General features: G+C 36.6%; 7 protein-coding genes across 8 annotated transcripts; 1 reads left to right on the top strand and 6 right to left on the bottom strand.

Annotated features, from left to right (window-relative positions):
• Positions 1-660: 660 nt before the first annotated feature.
• LOC17894571 (pectinesterase inhibitor 9) lies at positions 661-1,615 on the bottom strand. Its single transcript, XM_006302754.2, has 2 exons — positions 1,316-1,615; positions 661-1,189 (listed from the first exon to the last, which is right to left on the bottom strand). Exons 1-2 carry the CDS (start codon positions 1,585-1,587, stop codon positions 847-849), a joined length of 615 nt encoding a protein of 204 aa, XP_006302816.2. The 5' UTR covers positions 1,588-1,615; the 3' UTR covers positions 661-846.
• A 1,410-nt stretch (positions 1,616-3,025) lies between these two features.
• LOC17896576 lies at positions 3,026-4,978 on the bottom strand. The gene is made up of 8 exons (XM_023787964.1): positions 4,842-4,978; positions 4,599-4,745; positions 4,421-4,498; positions 3,885-3,983; positions 3,738-3,798; positions 3,552-3,637; positions 3,378-3,467; positions 3,026-3,240 (listed from the first exon to the last, which is right to left on the bottom strand). The coding sequence occupies exons 1-8, from the start codon at positions 4,938-4,940 to the stop codon at positions 3,178-3,180; spliced, it is 723 nt and encodes a 240-aa protein (XP_023643732.1). The 5' UTR covers positions 4,941-4,978; the 3' UTR covers positions 3,026-3,177.
• An 803-nt stretch (positions 4,979-5,781) lies between these two features.
• On the top strand, positions 5,782-7,119 carry LOC17894324 (non-specific lipid-transfer protein 6). 2 transcript variants are annotated; one of them, XM_006302900.2, is made up of 3 exons: positions 5,782-6,120; positions 6,345-6,386; positions 6,884-7,119. In XM_006302900.2, exons 1-3 carry the CDS (start codon positions 5,811-5,813, stop codon positions 6,982-6,984), a joined length of 453 nt encoding a protein of 150 aa, XP_006302962.1. In that variant the 5' UTR covers positions 5,782-5,810; the 3' UTR covers positions 6,985-7,119. The 2 variants fall into 2 exon arrangements, with proteins under 2 accessions (XP_006302962.1, XP_006302963.1); XM_006302901.2 differs by having other exon boundaries at positions 5,784-6,120; positions 6,881-7,119.
• Positions 7,120-7,212: 93 nt separating this feature from the next.
• On the bottom strand, positions 7,213-10,486 carry LOC17896323 (aspartate aminotransferase, cytoplasmic isozyme 2). Its single transcript, XM_006302274.2, has 12 exons — positions 10,380-10,486; positions 10,210-10,281; positions 10,028-10,089; positions 9,730-9,813; positions 9,522-9,621; positions 9,283-9,403; positions 8,915-9,078; positions 8,624-8,761; positions 8,406-8,527; positions 8,194-8,288; positions 7,971-8,091; positions 7,213-7,447 (listed from the first exon to the last, which is right to left on the bottom strand). The coding sequence occupies exons 1-12, from the start codon at positions 10,431-10,433 to the stop codon at positions 7,360-7,362; spliced, it is 1,221 nt and encodes a 406-aa protein (XP_006302336.1). The 5' UTR covers positions 10,434-10,486; the 3' UTR covers positions 7,213-7,359.
• Positions 10,487-11,669: 1,183 nt separating this feature from the next.
• On the bottom strand, positions 11,670-15,012 carry LOC17894129 (primary amine oxidase). Its single transcript, XM_006300733.2, has 7 exons — positions 14,432-15,012; positions 13,583-14,054; positions 13,163-13,461; positions 12,930-13,043; positions 12,377-12,829; positions 12,174-12,271; positions 11,670-12,061 (listed from the first exon to the last, which is right to left on the bottom strand). The coding sequence occupies exons 1-7, from the start codon at positions 14,921-14,923 to the stop codon at positions 11,851-11,853; spliced, it is 2,139 nt and encodes a 712-aa protein (XP_006300795.1). The 5' UTR covers positions 14,924-15,012; the 3' UTR covers positions 11,670-11,850.
• A 1,605-nt stretch (positions 15,013-16,617) lies between these two features.
• On the bottom strand, positions 16,618-17,412 carry LOC17894913 (probable calcium-binding protein CML14). The gene has a single exon (XM_006301207.2). It carries the CDS (start codon positions 17,314-17,316, stop codon positions 16,870-16,872), a length of 447 nt encoding a protein of 148 aa, XP_006301269.1. The 5' UTR covers positions 17,317-17,412; the 3' UTR covers positions 16,618-16,869.
• Positions 17,413-17,467: 55 nt separating this feature from the next.
• LOC17896017 (lysine-specific histone demethylase 1 homolog 1) lies at positions 17,468-20,229 on the bottom strand. The gene has a single exon (XM_006301225.2). The coding sequence runs from the start codon at positions 20,150-20,152 to the stop codon at positions 17,555-17,557; it is 2,598 nt and encodes an 865-aa protein (XP_006301287.2). The 5' UTR covers positions 20,153-20,229; the 3' UTR covers positions 17,468-17,554.
• Between the last annotated feature and the right edge of the window lie 292 nt (positions 20,230-20,521).

Genomic DNA, 20,521 nt, shown 5'->3' with positions numbered 1-20,521 from the left:
TCAGTGATCCATTTCAGAATTAAAAATGTCGAGTGAGTAGTTCAACTCTGTGTGTCATCATATAATTACAGTTCATGTGATCAATTATACAGCTGTTAGTATTAAGATGTGTATCATTGGCTTCTTCTTTTTTTAAGGTGTTTGTATCAAAATGATTTGATATTCAGTATTATTTAATCATGGTTGGTGTCAAATTATTATGTATTACGACTAGTATAAAATACGTTAAATTTTGTCCTGAAATCACTAGAAACAAATCAAGACTTTGGTCTCTGGACAAATCTTGTCTCCCAAACGTTCTCCTCTGTTTATTATGTTTTATTATTTTCTGTTTATTCGTTACATAAGAAAAAATGACTAAAACTTTTGTCAAGTAGGAGTATATAGCTTAGAGAACACATGTTAGGTGAACTTAAAGTAATTCAATGTTCACAGAAGAAAAAACTATCTTAGAAATTACAAGAAGATTTACATAACTCAAATTTGTACTATAGAAAATTTTCTTCAGGAGTGGACTCATTTAACGACACCCTTACCAATGTTTACACGTAGCAAAATAAATTAGAAAATATTAGTGAGCTCAAGTTTGAATCTCAAAAACTGCAATTAATATGGTTCAGTAATATCTTTACGTAGAAGTTAGTATATGCCAATATGAAGTATATGTATATATAATTATCTTAAAATTAAAATATCATACAGAACACTACAAAGATCGTTACACAATCTCTCTAGTTTTCTTTTCCGACCGACACAAAAAGATAACAATTTATACAACTTTTTTAGATTCAAACTTTCACATACAAACCAAAATTTTCACATATAAAGAAACAAAAACTCATCAATTTAGGGAAGCTTCACACTTCGTTTCTCTGCAAACTGATTAACCAAAGCAAGAGCATTGCTAGTGACTTGAGCAACGTGAACCACTTTAAACCGAATCAGCCTCTTCACTTTGCCTCCCATAGCTCGATCCGAGAACCCATCTAGACACGTTGTCTCGTCAGTCAAAGCAGCACTGACCCATGTCTGAACGTTACTCATCTTCCACATGAAGTCCTCACTAGCCACAGCATGGCCAGCTCGACCTAGTTCTTTAACCGATTGAGCTAACCGGTCCACGCTATTGCCTAACACTTCGATGCAATCTTTGATTGCTAAATATTCTCTACGCTTGAATCTTGGTGTCCTATATATATACATGAAGAAGAAAATGTTAGGAGAAGAACTTTTGTAAACTCTTACACTCTGGTTTGGTGGATGCAACCAGAGAGTACCGATCTTGGTTAGTTTAAAAAAGAATTAAAAAGCGTACTCTTTGGTTAGTTTAGCGACGAAGATAGAAACAGACTTGGCTCGAGCCAAGCTGATGGTAAGAGCGGTTTGGGCGAGATCTTGATCATTGTTGTGGCGGATCTTGGTGGCGTAAGCAGAGAGTGTATGCACACATAATAATGGATACCGTGTGGTTTGGCATGACGACACAATGAACCGGTCTGGTTCCGAGCGACTTGGGTTTGCGGATGAAGATTGGAGAATGGTTATTGATACAAGTAGAACAAGAAAGATTTTATTTTTCAGCTCCATAATGTTTTTTCTCCCTCTAGCTTTTGTTTGTATTTTTGTGAAGTGAGGAGAAAGTGTACAAGAAGGTGTTGTTTATATAGGGTTTTAATTTAGGTCAAACTAGAGACTTTTTTTTCTTTACAAATAAATCTTTTTATATAAATATTACAATCACTTTGGTTAAAATCCCACTGAGAAAATCTAGCTCTACATGGTGATGAACTGATGATCCTTTTAAAAAAAGTAAATTACATGTGTTAATGTGCAGAGTATAGTTTAAAGATGAGTCATCTAACGATTAACACATATCCACATGCCATAAGTTGAATGACAATAGTTTAAAGTATAAATTGCAATTGCAACTTTTGTAGTAGTATTTAATTAGTTACCTTTTCCCCCGATGCATTATTGTGTTCATTTTGCGATGCTTATCCAGAAGAGATCATAATAATGGGATATAAACGACAATGGTCTCATGCGTACGTATTCTTTTTGGTTTACTATAAAATTTGCAGCAAACGGATGAGCGTTGATCCGAATAATCAGGGAAGTTCTTTACCTAAAAGTTAAACTTCTATTTGTCTCTGGTCAACATAAACAGGTATGGAGAGTTACTATCATTCTTTTAATTACTGTTATCATGAAATGAAAACTCATTTAGAATTGACAATTCCTTTCATACACCATCTAGCCTTGTCAAGAAATTACATTAAAATTTGTAGATTATAAAAAAGAATCTATATATCAAAGGTTACATGGTTGTAAGAACAATTACATATCATGGTTGACTAATAAAGAAAAAAAAAAACACTCACGTGAATCTACTCGTAAACGCCGATAAAAAAGAAGAATCTAAGACCAAAACCGTACGTCGGTAGCTAAAAGAAGACGACAGACAAGTGGGCATGATTCTTTATTTATTTTCTTGAGTCATTTTTGATTTGACTATATTATTACTATAGTCTTTTAACTCATGTTCGTAGCACAAAAGATATAACCAAAAAAAGAAAACATATGCATGTGAAGGATAATAATTATTAGGATAACTATGTCACAGTGGAAACAAAAGATAACAACGAAGGGCCATGCTTGGAAGTTGGAACCAATAGTTTTCAATTTCATAAATGTCACCTCTTTCCTCTTTCTAGGTTCCCATGCATACTACTTTATTCATGTATTTGATTTTCCACAGTAGTAGAACTTTATAATTAAAAGGAGTTTGTTTTATTTCTTTTATTTCGTTTGTTTTATTTCTTTTATTACGAAATAAAAGAGAATTGATCGTTACAGCGAAACTTGGTCCCATACTAAACAGACAATGCAATGAATGAAGGAAAAAAAAGCTTACTAAAGTAGATTTACATATATCAATAGCAAAATCAAATTTGTATCATAGTATTACTGTATTTGATATGGGTTATTTTCCCATCAAAATTATCATGACTTGGAAGATTTGAAGTGGCCCTAAAGATATAGAACATCATTGGCAAAAAAACAGATACATTTTACTCAACAAAACAAATATATAAATACATTTTACTCGATTATATAATAGAAAATTACATTCGAAATCTTGGGAAGTAAATCTTTCCAAGACTCGTATATATGTTCCTACACTGTCAAGTACTTTAGAAGCGAAGCACGTATCTTCTCCATGTAATCTCCTGCTTCTTTCTGCAAAATTTACATTTGAATTCATACGACTATAAGTTCATTTATGTTTTGGCACTGATACTTTGGGGTTACTTCGAAAAAAATGTTTATCCAAAACCTAACACCAATCAAACCAAATAGGTTAACCGGAGACTAACCTGGTTTCCTCTGTATGCATTTGCTATGTTTTCGTCAAGAAGTGTCAACAAAGATCTGTTGATTTCGTTTTTCTCCACCATATCTAACAACTGTATAAAATAATCAAAACAATGTCATAAATTCATCTCATGAAGCTCTCAAGTGGTTATGAGTTTATGGTTAAGGTCACGTACTGTTGTTTTTATATCGGTTGAGGTTAAGATCTTGGTTAAGCTATTTGTAGCAGTCATAAGCTCATTTTGCATCTTGTCATACGCCTCTGCAAGAGTAACATAACAAGATTAGTAATCAGAAGCCGCAATATCAGTCCAGTCAATGGATGAGTCAGTTAAACTATGAAGCAAAGAAGCGGCACAAACCTATTCCTTCTTCTAAAGCTTTTTGAAGTGTTTCAAGCTCGACTAATCTGTCTTCATTTTCCTACATGATTTTGCCACAAACAAAAAGGTAAGTGGTCGAATTCGATTACCGATTACCGATTAAATGTTGTTTGAAGCAAGTCTTACCGCAGTCTTTGTAACAGCAAACCGAATTTGCCCAATTTCAAGTCGAATCTGCGCAAAGAATTCGTCGTTTAACCTGTAAAAAATTACAGTAAGCATGAGCTCATTTATGTCTTCTAATAAACCGTGCAACATACCAAACTATAGTGACATCTCCAATCCCCATATTAACCACCCAAGTTTCAATATTTCAATGAAAACATCTTCACATAAGAAAGCAAAGCATCAAAACATCTCTGCATAGACAATTCATCGAACACAGAACATTCAAATTCAAGAATTCATTCACCCAAATACTAGAATTTATCACCCATGTTTCAATATTTCGACGAATATAGAAGCACCAAAACATCTTCACAGGGAAAATTCATCAAACACACACAATTCAATGCAATTTTATCACCCAAGTTTCAATAATTTCGACGAAAACAGATTCACTTAAGAAAGCAAAGCATAAAAACATCTCTGCATAGACAATTCATCGAACACAGAACATTCAAATTCAAGAATTCATTCACCCAAATACTAGAATTTATCACCCATGTCTCGATCTCCTGAGCTTCAGTATCAAGAAAGTACTCAATCAGCTCCGCCGCAGTATCAGGTACAACTCTAGACTAACAAAACCCAAAAAACAAAAATCAGTAAAACAATCAAAATTCAAAACCAAATCACTATAATTGCAACAAAAACAACAACAAAAGATCTGATTTTTACTTGTCGAAGAGCTTGACGACGCTCTTTCTCCTCACGGAGTTGTTTCTGAAAAGCTTCTCTGGCTTCTGAATCTCTCTCTAGCCTACGCTTAAACTCAAGACGAGCTATATGACCAGTTTGTGGCGGACCTAACACACCTTTCGGATCCTTCCTTTCGATATTAATCAGTACAAAAGAATCAATTTTTCATGAAAATTTAATCTCAAAGATAAGTTTTTTTTATATATATGATCAAATCTTTACCCATTCGCAGGAGATTTTGCTCCTCCTTGTACTAAACTTCGGAATTGTACGGACGGTGGTTGCGGCGGCGGCGGCGATTCCAAACGAAAGCGTAGCCATTAGATTATATTTTTTTGGGAGTGAGCTCTGCTTTTTTTTTGGATGAGCTACGTTATCTCTTTAACTTTACTTCTCTTATCTGTTTTAATGGCGGGACTATTTGTGACCGTTGAATTTACAATTGCTTTTGAGACGTTCGATCAAATCGTAACCGTTGAAACGATCTTAATTCGCCCACGTGTTAGATTTTCCAAGCCGTGCAAAGGCCCAATTAACCCAATCCTTGTAAGGCCTTTTCGTGGCCCGTATTAATACTCGCGGGCTTATTAGTATTAAGAATGTTTATTAAAATAACAAATTAGAACTAGTCCTACAAAACTGGAATGAGCTGGTTTAAAAAGTGTGGTCAGATCTTGACTATACTTTTTAAGATTATGTTCTGTTCTGTCTGAAAGAAAAACATTTGTTAAATAAATTCTTGATATATATCTGAAAGGTAGATCAGGTTGACCTAGTCGTCGTACTGGTGGCTACAAGGAAATTTCAACAATTATTTTACAGATTTTTTTTTTTTTTGGGTAGATATAAGATATTAGCATATATAGGAATAGGTTACAAATTGAAGAAAATTTTAGTAATAAAAACAAAACGTGACTGACTCATCCTAGAATCTAGATAAGACGACCAATTACATTATAACCATCATTTTCAATAAAATTAATTACATTACCTAAAAACAATCTTCTCGTTGAAGTATGTGAGACATAACTTATCAAGAAAAAAAGATAAAGATTATTATTAATATATTAAAGAAAAGTTAAAATGCGAAAGGTTTCTTAAGCAAAGTTTATAAATATTTATAACCAAAAGCAAAACCAAAACTCACAAGTAACCCAAAAGAAAGATAAAGCTCATAGAGAGAGAGAAGAAATGATGAAGGCGATGATGATGATCTTAGCGGCGGCGATGACGGTGATGGCTTTGGTCTCGGTGCCTATGGTGGAAGCACAGACTGAGTGTGTGAGTAAGCTAGTCCCTTGCTTCAGCTACTTGAACATAACAACGAAGCCGTCCAAGGTTTGTTGTGACTCGATCGAAGAAGCTGTTGAGAAAGAACTTAGCTGTCTATGTACCATCTACACAACTCCTGGTTTGCTCGCTCAGTTCAATGTCTCTACTGCTCAAGCTCTTGGTCTCAGCAGTCGATGCGATGTCGATACTAATATCTCTGCTTGTAACAGTAAGCAATTTTTATATTTCTCAGATCTCTCTCTCCTATTCTATAACAGTAACACTAGCACAAAAAAACCACTAGGGTTACATGTAATGGATCTGTGGATTAAGAAATAATTGCCATAGTTTTGATTAGTGGAAACATATTTGATGTTAAGATAATGAATCTGAGATGTATATAATTTGGTAATTCAGTGTTAATTATGTTTTGATTTTGTTTAATTTTTTCAGCTAAAGGAGCTCCATCGCCAAAAGCTGCTTTACCTCCTCCAGGTATGAACAAAACTCTTCACCCACTCCTTTAGTCTCCCTTACAATTACTTTCCTAATTTTTTCGAGTTTTGAAAATTAAATTTTATAAGTAGCTTCTAATCGCTTTGATTGTGTATTAATTGAGTTATTCGATAGAGATTTTATTAACCAAATCAAAATGTGTTATTATTAGTCTGTCAAGTCAAAACAATTCAGTTTTGATTCAATGAATCAAACTTATTATTTTCCTAGATTTCTCTCTGCTTTTTTTTCTATAAAAAATATAAAAAGACATAAACAGAGTGTGAATGCCAGCTTTGACGTGTGTACTTTATTTTTTTTTGTCTCGAATATAAATCAGACAAAACCATAAAAAATAAACACTTGTCAGATTTTGACCCAGAAAAAAAAATGCATGTCAGATTAATTTTAGATTAATACAGTACTATTATTTATAATAATTTATCTCTATAATTGAAGGATTTTGTCTTATGTTGGATTTGTAAATATTTCAGCAGGAAGTAATACCAAGAAAGACGCCGGAGCTGGAAACAAGGTCGCCGGTTATGGAGTAGCCACCACCGTGGTCTTGTCTTTGATCTCATCCATCTTCTTCTGAAACTCTTAAACCGGATTTACCCGGTTTTCCGATTGTTTAACCCGGTTTATTGTTTCTTCAATAATTCTCGAGATTTGTTTGCTTATGGTTTAACTTATTTAATGATTTATTATATATAAAAGTATTTTTGGTTCACGTGTTATGTATTATCTGATAATTCATCATTTGAGTTGTGAGTGGCACCCATGTTCGTATACTATTTATTATAATTTGAGTATGATTTATGAGTTTTGTTTTGCAAACTTGGTTTGTTGTATATGAATCAACCATCATATGTGATTTCTTAGTGCTCTCTTATGTAATTGATGTGAACCAATATCGAAGTTTTAATACAACTTGTGTTGTTCAAAGAACAACAAAGAACGAACCACAAACTTAGTAGGAGATGCGAGTAACAGCAGCATGTATAGCATCAGCGAGTTGAGGCACTGTGTTCGAACTTAGACTTGCCATGCTTATCCTCCTGCAAATAACCACAAACATTTTTTGAAGCTAAGTTTTGTTTTTCATGAAAATAGACAAATAAATAAAATTGAATTTATGTGATTGGAGTGAATGGTCTAATTTAACAACGGTATCAAATGCTTCAAGTCATTCCCATTCGGGACTTTGAATAGTGGTTATGCATGTAGCCCACTATAAGACTATGAGACAAAAATAAATCAATATCTATAGCCTACTTTTCAAGTATTTACAATGAACTTAAATGGAAAAAGAATTATATTCTTTGAAAATTTGAAAAAAAAAAGAGCAAATATTCCTTTTCCAAAATTGCAAAAAGAAATAAGTCAAATGTCATATTTTCATTTATATTCCGTTCATATGTTAGAGATGTTATTTCTATAAACATATATGTTTTTTTTAAGTTCTATAACTATCATGTATTGTCATCAAAGGCCTAAATATATATACTTTTCATAATATTTCTCTTAACTAAAAGATTAAACTATATACTTTGCTATTTAATTCTCATTCCCTTAGCTTACCCGTCATAAGTCATGTAAATGTGATATTCTTTGGCAATGAAGCGAACTTGCTCCTCATTCAATCCGGTAAAAGTAAACATTCCAATATGTTTAACAATGTGACTCCAATCGCCAGGTGTGCCTGAGCAAAACTTATGAAATGATTCAAATCTGAGAGAAGATTAACAAAATAAATATAAAAACTAAGGAACAAAAAAAAAAAAAATACATCAAACCAACCAACCTCTAGCCTTTATGGCTTCATATAACTGTTGACGCATGCTTATTATGCGGTCAGCCATTCCTTTCAGCTCAATGGTCCAGTCCTTGTACATATCACTGCCAATACGTATTACAGAAACTTTGAACGAAGCTGATCAAACAATGTTATATAAATAAGTATTTCCACACATCAATGATGATTCTAACTCCTTCATATATGTAAGACATTTGTACCTGTCTTTAAGAATTGTGGTAACAATGGATGCTCCATGGATAGGTGGGCAGAGATACATTGGTCTCACGACAAGTATCACTTGGCTTTCAACTATCCTAGCCACATTTTCTGACTCGCACACCTTCATATCATTTGACCCACAAAGATTATAGTATGGTCCGATGTTGTTTCATTCACATTTTAGTGACAAATGAAACAGAGAAGTTTAGTTGCTTACAATGTTAAGAGCGCCAATACGCTCCCCATAGAGACCCAAATTTTTGGAATAACTTTGAGCTATCAAACATTCACCTCCATCAGCAACAAACATACGAACCGCTTGTGCATCTAAGTCAAGGCTACCACTAGCAAAACCCTAAGAAAATTAAAGAGAAAATAATGAATCATGTTGCGTTTTTTTACCTAAGATTAAGATGAATACACACAATGACAAGGCGATAAATATAGAAAATTAATAACACTTTTAAAGATAAAAATAGCTATTAGCACTATAAATATATGACTTTACCTGATATGCACTATCAAAGAAGGGTAACAAGCCTTTAGATCTCACTATTTGCCTAATATGTTCCCATTGTTCGAGTGTTGGGTCAACTCCTGTAGGGTTATGCCCACAAGCTTGCAAGACCACTATCGCTCCAGACGGTGCACTGCCAAGATCCTCAAGTAGGCCTGTTTGAAATCAAGTCTTCCCTTAGAACAATGACTGGTATACACTTAACATATTGGGGTCATATATATTGACAAAATTGGTGAAAATTTGGTGTAAATGGGTCAATCAAACAGTAATCAAAATGAGAACAAACAGAACTAAGATAAAATGTAAATTACAATGTAAAAACAGAGAGTTTTTTGGACAGAAATTTCAAAGACAACCTTTGAAATCGAGTCCTCGGCTTTTCGGGTCATAATATCGGAAATGATTTACAGATAAACCCGCCATAGTAAAAATACTTAGATGATTTTCCCAAGTTGGGATGGGAAGAAACACAGTAAGCTGTAAAAAGATGAGAAACACAATTATCCAAAAAGGAACAAACAGTGTAAAATAATTCTGATAGTTCTTCAAAAGCAAGTTACAGCCATTACGCGAAAGAAGTAGTGAAACTATTTACTTGTTGGTTGTGTTTTGCTAGAAACTCAGCTCCAACTCTCAAAGAACCAGTACCAGACAAACACTGGACTGTAACAACTCTTTTCTCTTTCAATGCAAGACTGCCCAAAAAAACAAAAACAAAAATACAATATTTGTAGACTTATAGTAGAATACAAAATACTGTAACATAATTTTTTTTTAAAGAGCAGTGTGAATATATAATTTACCTATCATCACCTAAGATGAGCTTTGCACTCAATATATTAAAATCAGGAAGTCCACTAAAGGGTGGATACTCCTTGTTCTTCGACCTTTGAGGTTTAAACCAGAAAAAAAAAAACTAAAACATAAACTCAATAAGACTAATAGAATAATGATAAACAATGATGAACAAAAAACCAAAAAAAAAAATGGATTCGGAGAATTACATTTTTCTTACGTTTGAGTTTGTGTTACATTTCAAAATATTTGAGTATTTTTCATATACACAAAAGTTGCTTTAATCTAACGAAATATTTAACTTACAGGTCGTTAGCTAAATGTTGCTCTGCTCTTCTTACAACATCAAGAACAAGAGGCTTTCCTTCCTTAAGGAGAAAAACAAAAAATAATTAGCCAAATAGAAGACTAAACTAATCAAAACATGAGGTCATAGAATGGTTAATTAACTTAACCATATAAGGATTATGAAGATCTGACAAATTTACCTCAGTCCGATAGGCACCTGCGCCTAAATTCAACTTAACCGGACTAGGGTCATCTCTAAAACCAAAAATAAGCTGTTTCCATAATCATATTAGAAGAAGAAAAGAGATTAACATAAACACAACTTTAATTTGTATGTATGCATCAATGAAGAGGCCTTTAGAGTACGTACACTGAGAACGGGATCTTCGGGAGCAGGAAGGATGCTTGATAAGATGGAACTCATGTGAAACGATTGAATCGGTTGATGATATGAGTTTGACAAAAACAAAACATCCTTCCTGCTGTTATGAAGTAAAGTGTTGAAAAGTTAAAGCATCATTAGGTTCACCAACCATACTAATCATAGTTTCTACTTTCTTAAATAAGGTTAATTTTTATTTTTCATCATAAAACGTGTATCAATGCTATTTGTTTAATAATGATTACAGTTGTGATTAAATTCGTCACATCGTTTAGTCACTTTAATTACTTCAGTCTAATACATTTTTGTTTCTAACCAACAATATTTCTAAGCATAATGTTTAATACTTTAATAATGTTTCTAAGCATAGTTAGCACCAATGGCGGAGTTGTGGGGAGCATATTATGGGTTAGTGATTGCTTGGGAACGAGGTTTTAGGCGGGTGGATTTGGAGATAGATTCGGAACTGGTGGTCGATTTTCTTTATACAGAGATAACTGAATATTATCCGATGTTTTTTTCTGATACGGTTGTGCCATAGCTTTATATCCAAGTTACGTATGTGTATAAGAAAACGAATTGTGTTTGCGGATAGGTTAGCTAACTATATTTTTCTTTGGATTTAGGTTTTTTTATTTTATTTTATTGGAGGATGCAAATGGGGTTGGACGTCCACGTTTTATTCGATTGTAAATTTATTTTTTTAGTTTAATAATATCTGGAGAGACTTTCTCTTTCACCGAAGAAAACAATATTTTCTGTTTTGTTTGTCCAATCAAACTTATGCAGTACCACCAAATACATTGTAGAAAGTATGAAACTTTAGGATTACATTGGAGAAAGAGTCAAGCTGTGGGCATGGATGGATAGCCTCTGTGGGTGATCAAGTGATCCTATTATGATTAAAACGTTCCCCACGGAGTCTTTCGCCTCTTCACGCAGAGTTAGAAACCCTTTTGACAAAGTTATATTTGCGACAAATTGTTTGGATTTGGTCACTATGCTTGTTCAAGGAGTGGATTGGCCCGCCTTTGCTTCGGAAATTCAGGATTTCACTTTTTTACGGGAAAGTTTTGTCGAGTTTAGTATTATGCTTATTTCTAGAGTGTTGAACTTCCGTGCTGATAAACTTGCGAAATGTACGAGGGCACGAGGTTTTTGTTTTTTCCATGTAGGTCAATCGGTCCCTGTTTAGTTCTCTCCTGAAGAGAATCAATTCCGATATACTAGTGTATGGGGTTTGTAGAAAAAAAAATGAAACTTTAAAGAAAAGTACACTAAAAATTAATTTAGTTAATGAAACAAAATAAAAAATTTCTTATATCATTTATTATGGGCTTTCTTCTCTAAGAATCATATGTTGAACGTTTTGGTATTATTGCAAAAACGGTAAGTAAACTTCAACAAGTGTTGGTTGGTTTGATCTGATCTAAAACTATGTGTGTGAGACCCGAACCGATCAAGATGAAGCAAACGGTTTACAGACCGGTAAGTCTTTGTCGAAGAAAGGCGCGACGCCAAGAATTGGATTGGAATCAAAGAAATTGGCCGGTTTAAGCTCGAAGCTAGCCGCAACGGTTGGCATAACCGGATAATCTTCTTGGCAAGGTACATGATGGAACCCTAGTGTGTACCACAACACTATGTCCTTGTTCTCGATCGGACGGTCCCTGTTTCATCACAAAAACAAAAGATAATCAGAGAAATGTTCCAACTAAACCAATCAACTCTAATCAGAAACGGTATGACTCAATTGGGATGGTGCATTAGTTAGTTTCGTACCGGTCTGACCAAACTTGTAGGTTGTCATCACCATGGCTTTGGTAAATTAAAACTCCCCCGGCATATTGTTCTGACCGGTTATACGGAGTCACCCATATCTGAACCGAAAATAACCAAAACATTTCGACAAATTAACTCGTAAACCGAGATTTCAGCTAATCAGAATCTCCATATATAAAAAACATAGCCTAAAGATTAAATACCTGATTGTTGGTGAATGCACCACGAATTTGAGGAGGATCATCATGATCAAGTAAACTCGCTGCATTACCACCCGGTATGATCCTGTAACCAGCCGGGTTTCCTACCCGAGATTTTCGGTTCGGGTTAACAATGTGGAATTCATATGGGTCATAAAGGCTCAATTTGATCTGAGCATCTTTCTCAGTCTTGGCTATATATTTCTTGACCTTCAAGTAACTCTTCCTCGGCGATTTTCCCTTTGGAACCCTCGTTTTCTCTAGATGAACCTTAACCAAAGAATTATTCGCCGGTCCATCAATGTCCATGTCTAGATGAAACGTTATGAAATGATCATGGACCACTCCAATAACATTTTCAGAGATTAACGGTCCAGCGTCGTCCTCTTTATCACCTAAATCATCTACATTCTCGTAAGGTGTTCCTTTCACCATTAACATCCCTGAAGCTGCCACCTAACATAGCATTAAATTATAAGGTAAGCACTTGACATTTTGACAATAAAGAGAAATATTCATAGACAAAACCAAACAAAAAGACAATGTTTTGACATACCGTAACACGGATCAAACCATCAGTTTGAAACTCCCAATCAAAAATATAGTCGTAGTTTCCAACCGTAGTTGCCATTCGAGCGACCAATGTAACTTTTGGCCTTGACTCTCTTACCTGTTAAATCTTAAATTTAGAAACTAATTCCCATACAAAGCTAAACCATATTTACAACCTTATTAGTTCCAAATACTATCTCAGAATGCCTCCAACTAATATTACCAAAGAGTACTTACGTCAGCGTCGGTGAATAATATCTCAGAATGCCTCCAACTAATATCGCCTGCATAGCGTTCAAACAAGCATATCATATTAGGCTGAACAAGGGGTCTCCCATCAGCTGAGGCGAAAACACCGTCTATATAGTAAGCATTTCGAGGACAATCGTTGAGAGGCACGAGCGGCATGGCTGTTGGTCCTAAACCAATCTCGCCTGCATCCATATAACCTTTGTAGTACCATCCTTCTTCAGGGTCCATGTATGGTACGAACAACTCTGATGGGAATCCTTTGTACATCACACTTCTTGGTTTACCTGCTCTATCCACAAAGAAATATATACATCAAGAGTTGTTACTTCTCTATGTTAATTTACAAAAATGATATTGTCATAGTGACATAACGACATATTGAGTTTATGGTGTGGTTATATATACCTGTCTCGGAGTCACGAACCGTGGCCTGAGATATGATCATACCGGCTCGTTGGTCAGCTTTAATATGGAATTCCCAATTAGCCCACTTAACCAAATGTCCATCTTCGACTCTAAAACTCGGACCATCCGGTTGCTCCATCGAAATCGGGTTAACTCGATCCATATGCACCGGTTTATTATGAACACCAAACCGGTATTCAGTACCGGAGGCTTTGGGAATAGTAATTGGACCTTTGTCAACGATCTTGATAACCTCCAATTTGTCTAGATCGACCGTTACATGAAGACCTTCGAGTGGTCTCATGAAATAGTTCGTAGTGCCTTGTAACGTGTAACATTGGACTCTTATGACTCTACGTCCTTCTTCCTCCGGTCCAAACCATCCCGCGAACGGCGTGATGCAAACTAAATCTGAAAACTTAACCCCGCGTGCTTCGATCGAACGGTTGAACTCGACGCTCTTCAAAGGTACCTGCCAATGTTGTTGTTGACAAACGTTATTAAAGTGTTATAGACCAAATATAGTTTTGTACCAAAGCAAAAAAAAAGAACAGAACCTGAGACTTAAAAATTCATTAGAGAAATAGTAATTAATTAAGTTAAGTCTAATTATGGTTAAAGTCGATTCACTTTTTGGATATCCACATAATAATCACTGAACTGAAAGAAGAAAAATAAAATAAAACTAATAAAGAAGTGATACCCACTACTAACCAAACAAGATCTATCCATAGTTTTGTTTGTTTTTTCTGTGCATTGTAACATTTCTACGTGTTGGTCAGGAAGTGAACCGAATCAAAACCACTAAGCTAAACCGGAATAATTTTTCAAGAAAACGATTGATGATACCTGCGCAGCAGCGTAGACGTCGTTCACGGTGAGAATCGGGTACCCTGAAGTCGGGTTAACCAAATCAGAAACGACCCGACCCGAATCAAGATCCACCGTTATCTCATGCGTTTGACCACCCCAATACGCTACCACCGCAGCTCTTCTTGATGGAAGCTTGTTTCCCTTCTTCCACTGGACTACACGTGTCTTGTCCGGCTCATCGAGAGCCATGGAGTGAACCGTGGCCGACCCGGTACCAAAACCCGGGTCATAACCCGAGAGTACGGTTCTGACTCTCTCGATTTCTCGCACCGTTAGTGGATCAAGTGGATGATGAGGCTTCTCGGTAGAATGGTCAAACCGGACCCTAGGATCCGACCGGAGAGTTTTCTTGACTCGGGTACCGAACAAGAAGCCTGAGTCTGGTCCAAAGACCCAAGAATAGGTGGCGAAGGTAAGGAGAAACCCGAAGAACAAGAGAGAGAGACGAGCAAAAGATGGTTCAGCCATCGTTTGAGTGAGAGCTTTTGAATTTTCTCAACATAGTTTACTTATAAAAGCTAAGTGAACAGAAAAATAATTACTTATTCGAGTTTAACAACATGTTAATAATATAAAATAAACAATAATTTAAGGCCAAAGTTTGATTGCATCTATGAGATCATATATTTTACTAATTTATGTCAACCATGCAATTAGTTTAGGCTATTTTTGACTATAATAAATTGTTAATGTCATTACAAATGCAAGAAAACTAATGTAACACACACACACAAAACTATTTTGGTTTAAGTTTGGTTCGACTACGTGATCTTAGAACTTCACACAAGTCACCAGTCACAAGACGAAACTACTCTTAATTAAGCTTAGAGTTTGTGAGATCAACGTAATTAAATTGTAACGAAGTGTTTATATTCACTAGTGTAAGTACGATCGCATCTGTGAAACTATTTTCTATATTATCTCCAACCATGTGATGATGTATAGAGTTTACCAAAGTAATTAATGAGACTGTGTAAGTTTGATGGCATCTCTAAAGATCTTTTCTTATTGGTTTTCTGAATTTTTAATCAAGTGACAACGTAGATGGTCAGAGACGTTTATCTAGTATTGTATTTAAAAACTAATTAGCTAGTTTGATTTCTTGAATATTAAAATCTGATTCAATGCTTACGTGAAAGTTGCAGCATAAACGTGGAGATCATGGGAGTACAATACTAGATAGATATACCCTTTTTTTAATCCCAAAAGATCTCTCTAATCTCTACCTCCTAAATCTCTAATGATACTATTATACAGTTTACAATTTATATATACTTCTACATAAATAAATTCTATGGTTCACTCCTTTTTCTTTTCCTTGTTTGGGTGTGGACCTGATTTAAACTCACCAAAGAAAGAAAAAACTAAGTGAATGGTAGACCCATAAAGCTCAGCTACGTAGACTAGCCACCGCACTATGTTAACATGTGTCCTCGCTCGTGCTCACTATGGTCCACTGTTACATCTGTCTTTTTGTAAAATACCACACCTCGAGATCTCGCTTTCCATTCCCATTACATCCACCTCATAATATAGGTTCATTTTCAATTTACCACACTTCTCTATGCTACTTGCTTCTATAAATTTTCTAATGGTTTTGTAGCTCTTTCAACTTCTAATTGTTTACAAACCATGCTGCCCTTTTGGGTTCCAAGTTCTAACAAGTAAAGTCCTGGATCCTTGAACCGAACCAAAAACAAGTTGTATTTTAAAATCCAACCTATTGAAACACGAAAATAATCCCTCTTGATGCTAACACAGAGATAAGTTATCTTATCAGCATTTCACCTAAACAAACCTTAACGAGCTTGACCCAACCCACCAACCACCACGAACTTGATGTCCAGACACTTGTTGCTTAAAAATTGAAGAAAAAGAGAGACACTTTCTTCCTAATAATCTATGTTCATCAAGTTTATGATCCTTTCATGAAATCTCAACAAGCACATGACTATTAGACCATTCATTCCAAAGATCAAAGGCAACATCTCTAATACCAAAGATCCCTTGTTCCTAACAAAACAATCATACTAAGTTCCACGACACTAAGAAAACCAACAAGACGATGACCTTGCTTACTTATACAACAACCCAAAATCAAGCTCAAAGAGCAACGATTTGATGCAGCACATGATGAAGGCTTAAGTTGAAGCAATTCGATATAAAAAAGGAACCATCTTTTCAATAACACAGCTTAATCCAACTCAATTAAATTATCAGAAACCGTAAAAAGATAAAGAGATTTACCATATTCTGGGGAATAGAATCTAACACCAATTCCCAATTACATTAACAATCAAACATTTCAGAAACAAACCCTAAGACTCGCTCTCAAGTCATCATCATCATCATTCGAAACAATCAAAGAGAGTAATGTATAATTCCAAAATTCAAATTAGAGACTTAGATAGATCTCACTTAGCAACCATCCTAGCAATAAAATCCTCATACCGGATCTTACCATCAGATCCAACATCGACCTCTTTGATCCACTCATCAAACTCACTCGGCTGCAATTTCTCACCGATACTCGTAAGTATATGCCTCAGATCCGCTACAGCCACGAATCCAGTACTTTCTTTGTCCAGCACCTTGAAGGCATCACGAAGCTGGCGATCGAACGGCTCTGTTTTCAGATGTTTCGCCATTAGATCGAGGAATCGATTGAAATCGAACGGAGACGAGAGGCTCTCAGTCGCGATGATCGATTTGAGCTGTGATTCCGTGGGATTGCCGCCGAGTGATCGCATCAGGATTCCGAGCTCCGACGGCGCGATTTTGCCGTCGCCGTCTGTGTCGAATAGCATGAACGCTTCCTTCATTGATGAGACTTGGTCGTCGCTCAAACCATCTTTGCCCATCTTTGATTCGAGTCGCTCTGATCCTTTGTGGAGAAATCCAAATACTACTCTCTTTGCTTTTTTTCACGAGAGAGAGAGAAATGAGAATACATCGTCTTACAAAATCCATGGTTCAGTTATCTCGGTTTAATTACGAATGAACCGATACCAATTAAACCGATAACACGAGACAATTTATATACAACAAAGTAAGGAAAAATCCAGTGTTTGTTAATTTCAGTCTAAATCTGTTTGACTACTAATCAAAGATCTGTCTATTCAATCTGGCAGCTTTGAGTGAAGAGATCATCGATTCCCCTTCTTGAGAAAGACTCTTCCTTTCCACGGGAATAAGCCCTAACTTTTCACGCAAGTACTCAATTCTCAACTCATCTCCGTCCAGTTCACTAAGCTCGAACGCTTGTTTCCTTGTCACTAAACCGTAAAGCCAAACACCCGATTCGAGTTTCTCCTCCATTTGGATCCTCACTCTCAACAATGACATGGATTCCGGTTCATCCGAATTCGGAGTAAACAACACCGAGAAATTCCCGAATGACAGATCGGGTGTCTCGAATAACTGTTCCAAGCAGCTGTCTTCTTCTTCTTCTTCTTCTTCTTCTTCTTCTTTCATTGCCTCTTCTTCTTTCTCTGGCTCTTCTTCTTTGTCGATGCAGGTCTGGTTAGGATTTGAAGCCGACGATGATATTCTTCTTCTAGCAACTCTAAGTATGTTTGCTGCTTCTCTCATTCCACTTAAGAAGGCTCCGTGCATTGTAGCTGGATACTGTCTGTTAGTAGCTTCACCTGCAAAGAACACTCTTCCGTCACCAACACTCTCAGCCAAAATGTCATAATCATCTCCTGATGATCCGACCGCAACATACGAGTAAGAACCATATGAAAACTTGTCTTGGCCCCATCTGGAACAGAGGGCTTGAACCGGATCAGGAACAACGATTCCTTTCGGATGGTATATTCCACGTAGTATCTGCAAGACTCGTTTAACGGAATCAGTAGGTGACAATGTCTCAAATTTTTCTGCTGCGTCTCCAGCTACAAGTGCTACAAGTAATGGTCCACCGGAGACTGAAGAGTAGCTGTAAAATAAGAAGAATTCTCCTCTTGTGTTCGAATCTTCGGTTAATCGCCCAAAAGTATCGATCTCTTCGCCCCAAAAGTTATGTGGAAACAACATTGCTACTTTGTTCAACAATCCATACCCCAGTCTCTGGATTGCTTCGTTCTTCTTCTGAGGAAGCTCGGGATGAAACTCGATAGCACCTTTCTTCAGAACACCTAGCGGAACTGTGCAAAGAGCCATATCACAGTGGAACTCTTTGTCACCCGTATAAACCAGAACCCCGTTGCTTCCATATCTGATGCTCTCAACAGTGTTCCCATAGAAAATTGGAAGATTTTCCGCCAAAGCATGTACAAATATCTCGTTCCCACCTGGGATAAAACAATGATCACCACCCATCTCATACGGATCATCTTGATCCCAATACGCCATTGACAGATTCCCCAACAATGTAGCATTTGCATATTCCAAGTTTGCTAAATGCCAATCTAAGAGCATTCTCTCTTGCTGATCCTCGGCAACCCCATATACCAATCGAAATGTTTCAAGCGCTTCTCCCAACGGCACATCTACTGATTTGTTCTCCTCTATCATCGACTGTCTAAGCTTACAAACTCTATCTAACAACTTATTAAACGACGCCTCAATCTTAGAATCAATACCAACATCAACAAGTTCCCCACTAGGGAGATACAGAGGGCAAATATCTCTAACCTTATGAAGAGGCAAACCGAGTTGCCTCGCCAAAACCCCAAGCGGATTCCCATTAATTCCAGTGAGAACACTTCCACCAACATCAGCCATTGCCTCAACACCATCACCACCTTTCATTTTTCGAGTCTTAACCCGCCCACCCGGTCTGTCTCTACCTTCAAGAACCAATACCCTAAACCCCATTGACAACAATTGTCTAGCAGCGACCAAACCAGCTAAACCAGCCCCAACAACCACAACATTAGGCGGCTCAACACCATCAAAGGACCTCAATTTCGCCTCTTTAATAACCGGAGCAAGCCCAAAATTAATATAACCATGCTCAAGAAGGAAATTATAAGCCGTATCAACTAAGTTTTTGTGTTCCGCACGTATAGACTCAAGGGCATGATCTCGCGTTAACCAATTCGATACATTAGAACGCCACAGAGCAATAATGTGATTCCTCACAACGATGTAGTTCGCCTGATCTTTACCTCCAATGATCGAAACCACATTAGCTTCGATTTCTTCCTCCGTGAGCGAATTAACCGGAAACCCTACCGACATTGCGATAAGGGCTTCTGAATCCACCTCTTTGCCGACGCTAGTGCGGCGGTTTCTTGAGAAAGCTGGGTTCGAGTTTACCTCAGTGAAGAAACGCTTTCTACGGCGTCGTTTCCTTGCCCTAGGATTAGGCTCCGGCGCATTAGGGTTTTGCGATTGTTGCTCCATTACTAGATCGGAAGATTCTTCCTCACCGAGTGATTCTGAGACTCGTGTTTCTGTAACTGGAGGCGGTAGTGGAGGAGGAGGAGGAGGAAGAGGCTGAGATTGAAGCTCCGTCAACGGCGACTGGTCATCGAGTGAGTTTCGGCCGTCTTCTTCAGGGTTTTGCTCCGACTGACTCGGGGAGAGCGAGATGTCAGTCTCCGTCGCAGAAGCATCAGAAACGACGTCGTTTTCATCGTCGGCGGTAAGCTTACCGAGAGGTTCTTCAGCGGGTAGATCCAGGTTAGGTTGGGTTTCCGGGTCATCGGGTTTAGTTTCGGTTCGGGTTTCTTTAGTATCTGTTGACATGGCTCTTATTCTCTGTGTGTGGACAGTGCGAGTGACGGACGGAGTCTACCGAAGTATATACCTTTCCGCGGTTTTAGCCAGAAGGAATAGTAATACGGCGGTCGTTCGAATACAATTTTTGTTGAATGGGCCTGGCCCATTTACTATTTTCCTTATATGTTGTTCACTTGTTCTTGTAATTTAAAATTTTAGACAAAATAAAGTAAATAACTCTGGCAAAATAGTGGGAGAGATAGAGCTGAGATTTGCCAATGTTACACACAAATTATGCCAAATTTCTAATCATATAAACCTGAGATTTGCCTTTTTATCCTTAAGATGACATAAATCTTCTTTCTATGTTACTAAATTTATTTTTAATAACACGTT

The sequence above is a fragment of the Capsella rubella genome, unplaced genomic scaffold, assembly GCF_000375325.1.
Source record: "Capsella rubella cultivar Monte Gargano unplaced genomic scaffold, Caprub1_0 scaffold_2, whole genome shotgun sequence".
In the NCBI taxonomy this organism is placed as follows: Eukaryota; Viridiplantae; Streptophyta; class Magnoliopsida; order Brassicales; family Brassicaceae; genus Capsella; species Capsella rubella.
The sequence above is the reverse complement of the archived record's forward strand: the minus strand, read 5'-3'. Positions and strand labels throughout refer to the sequence as shown.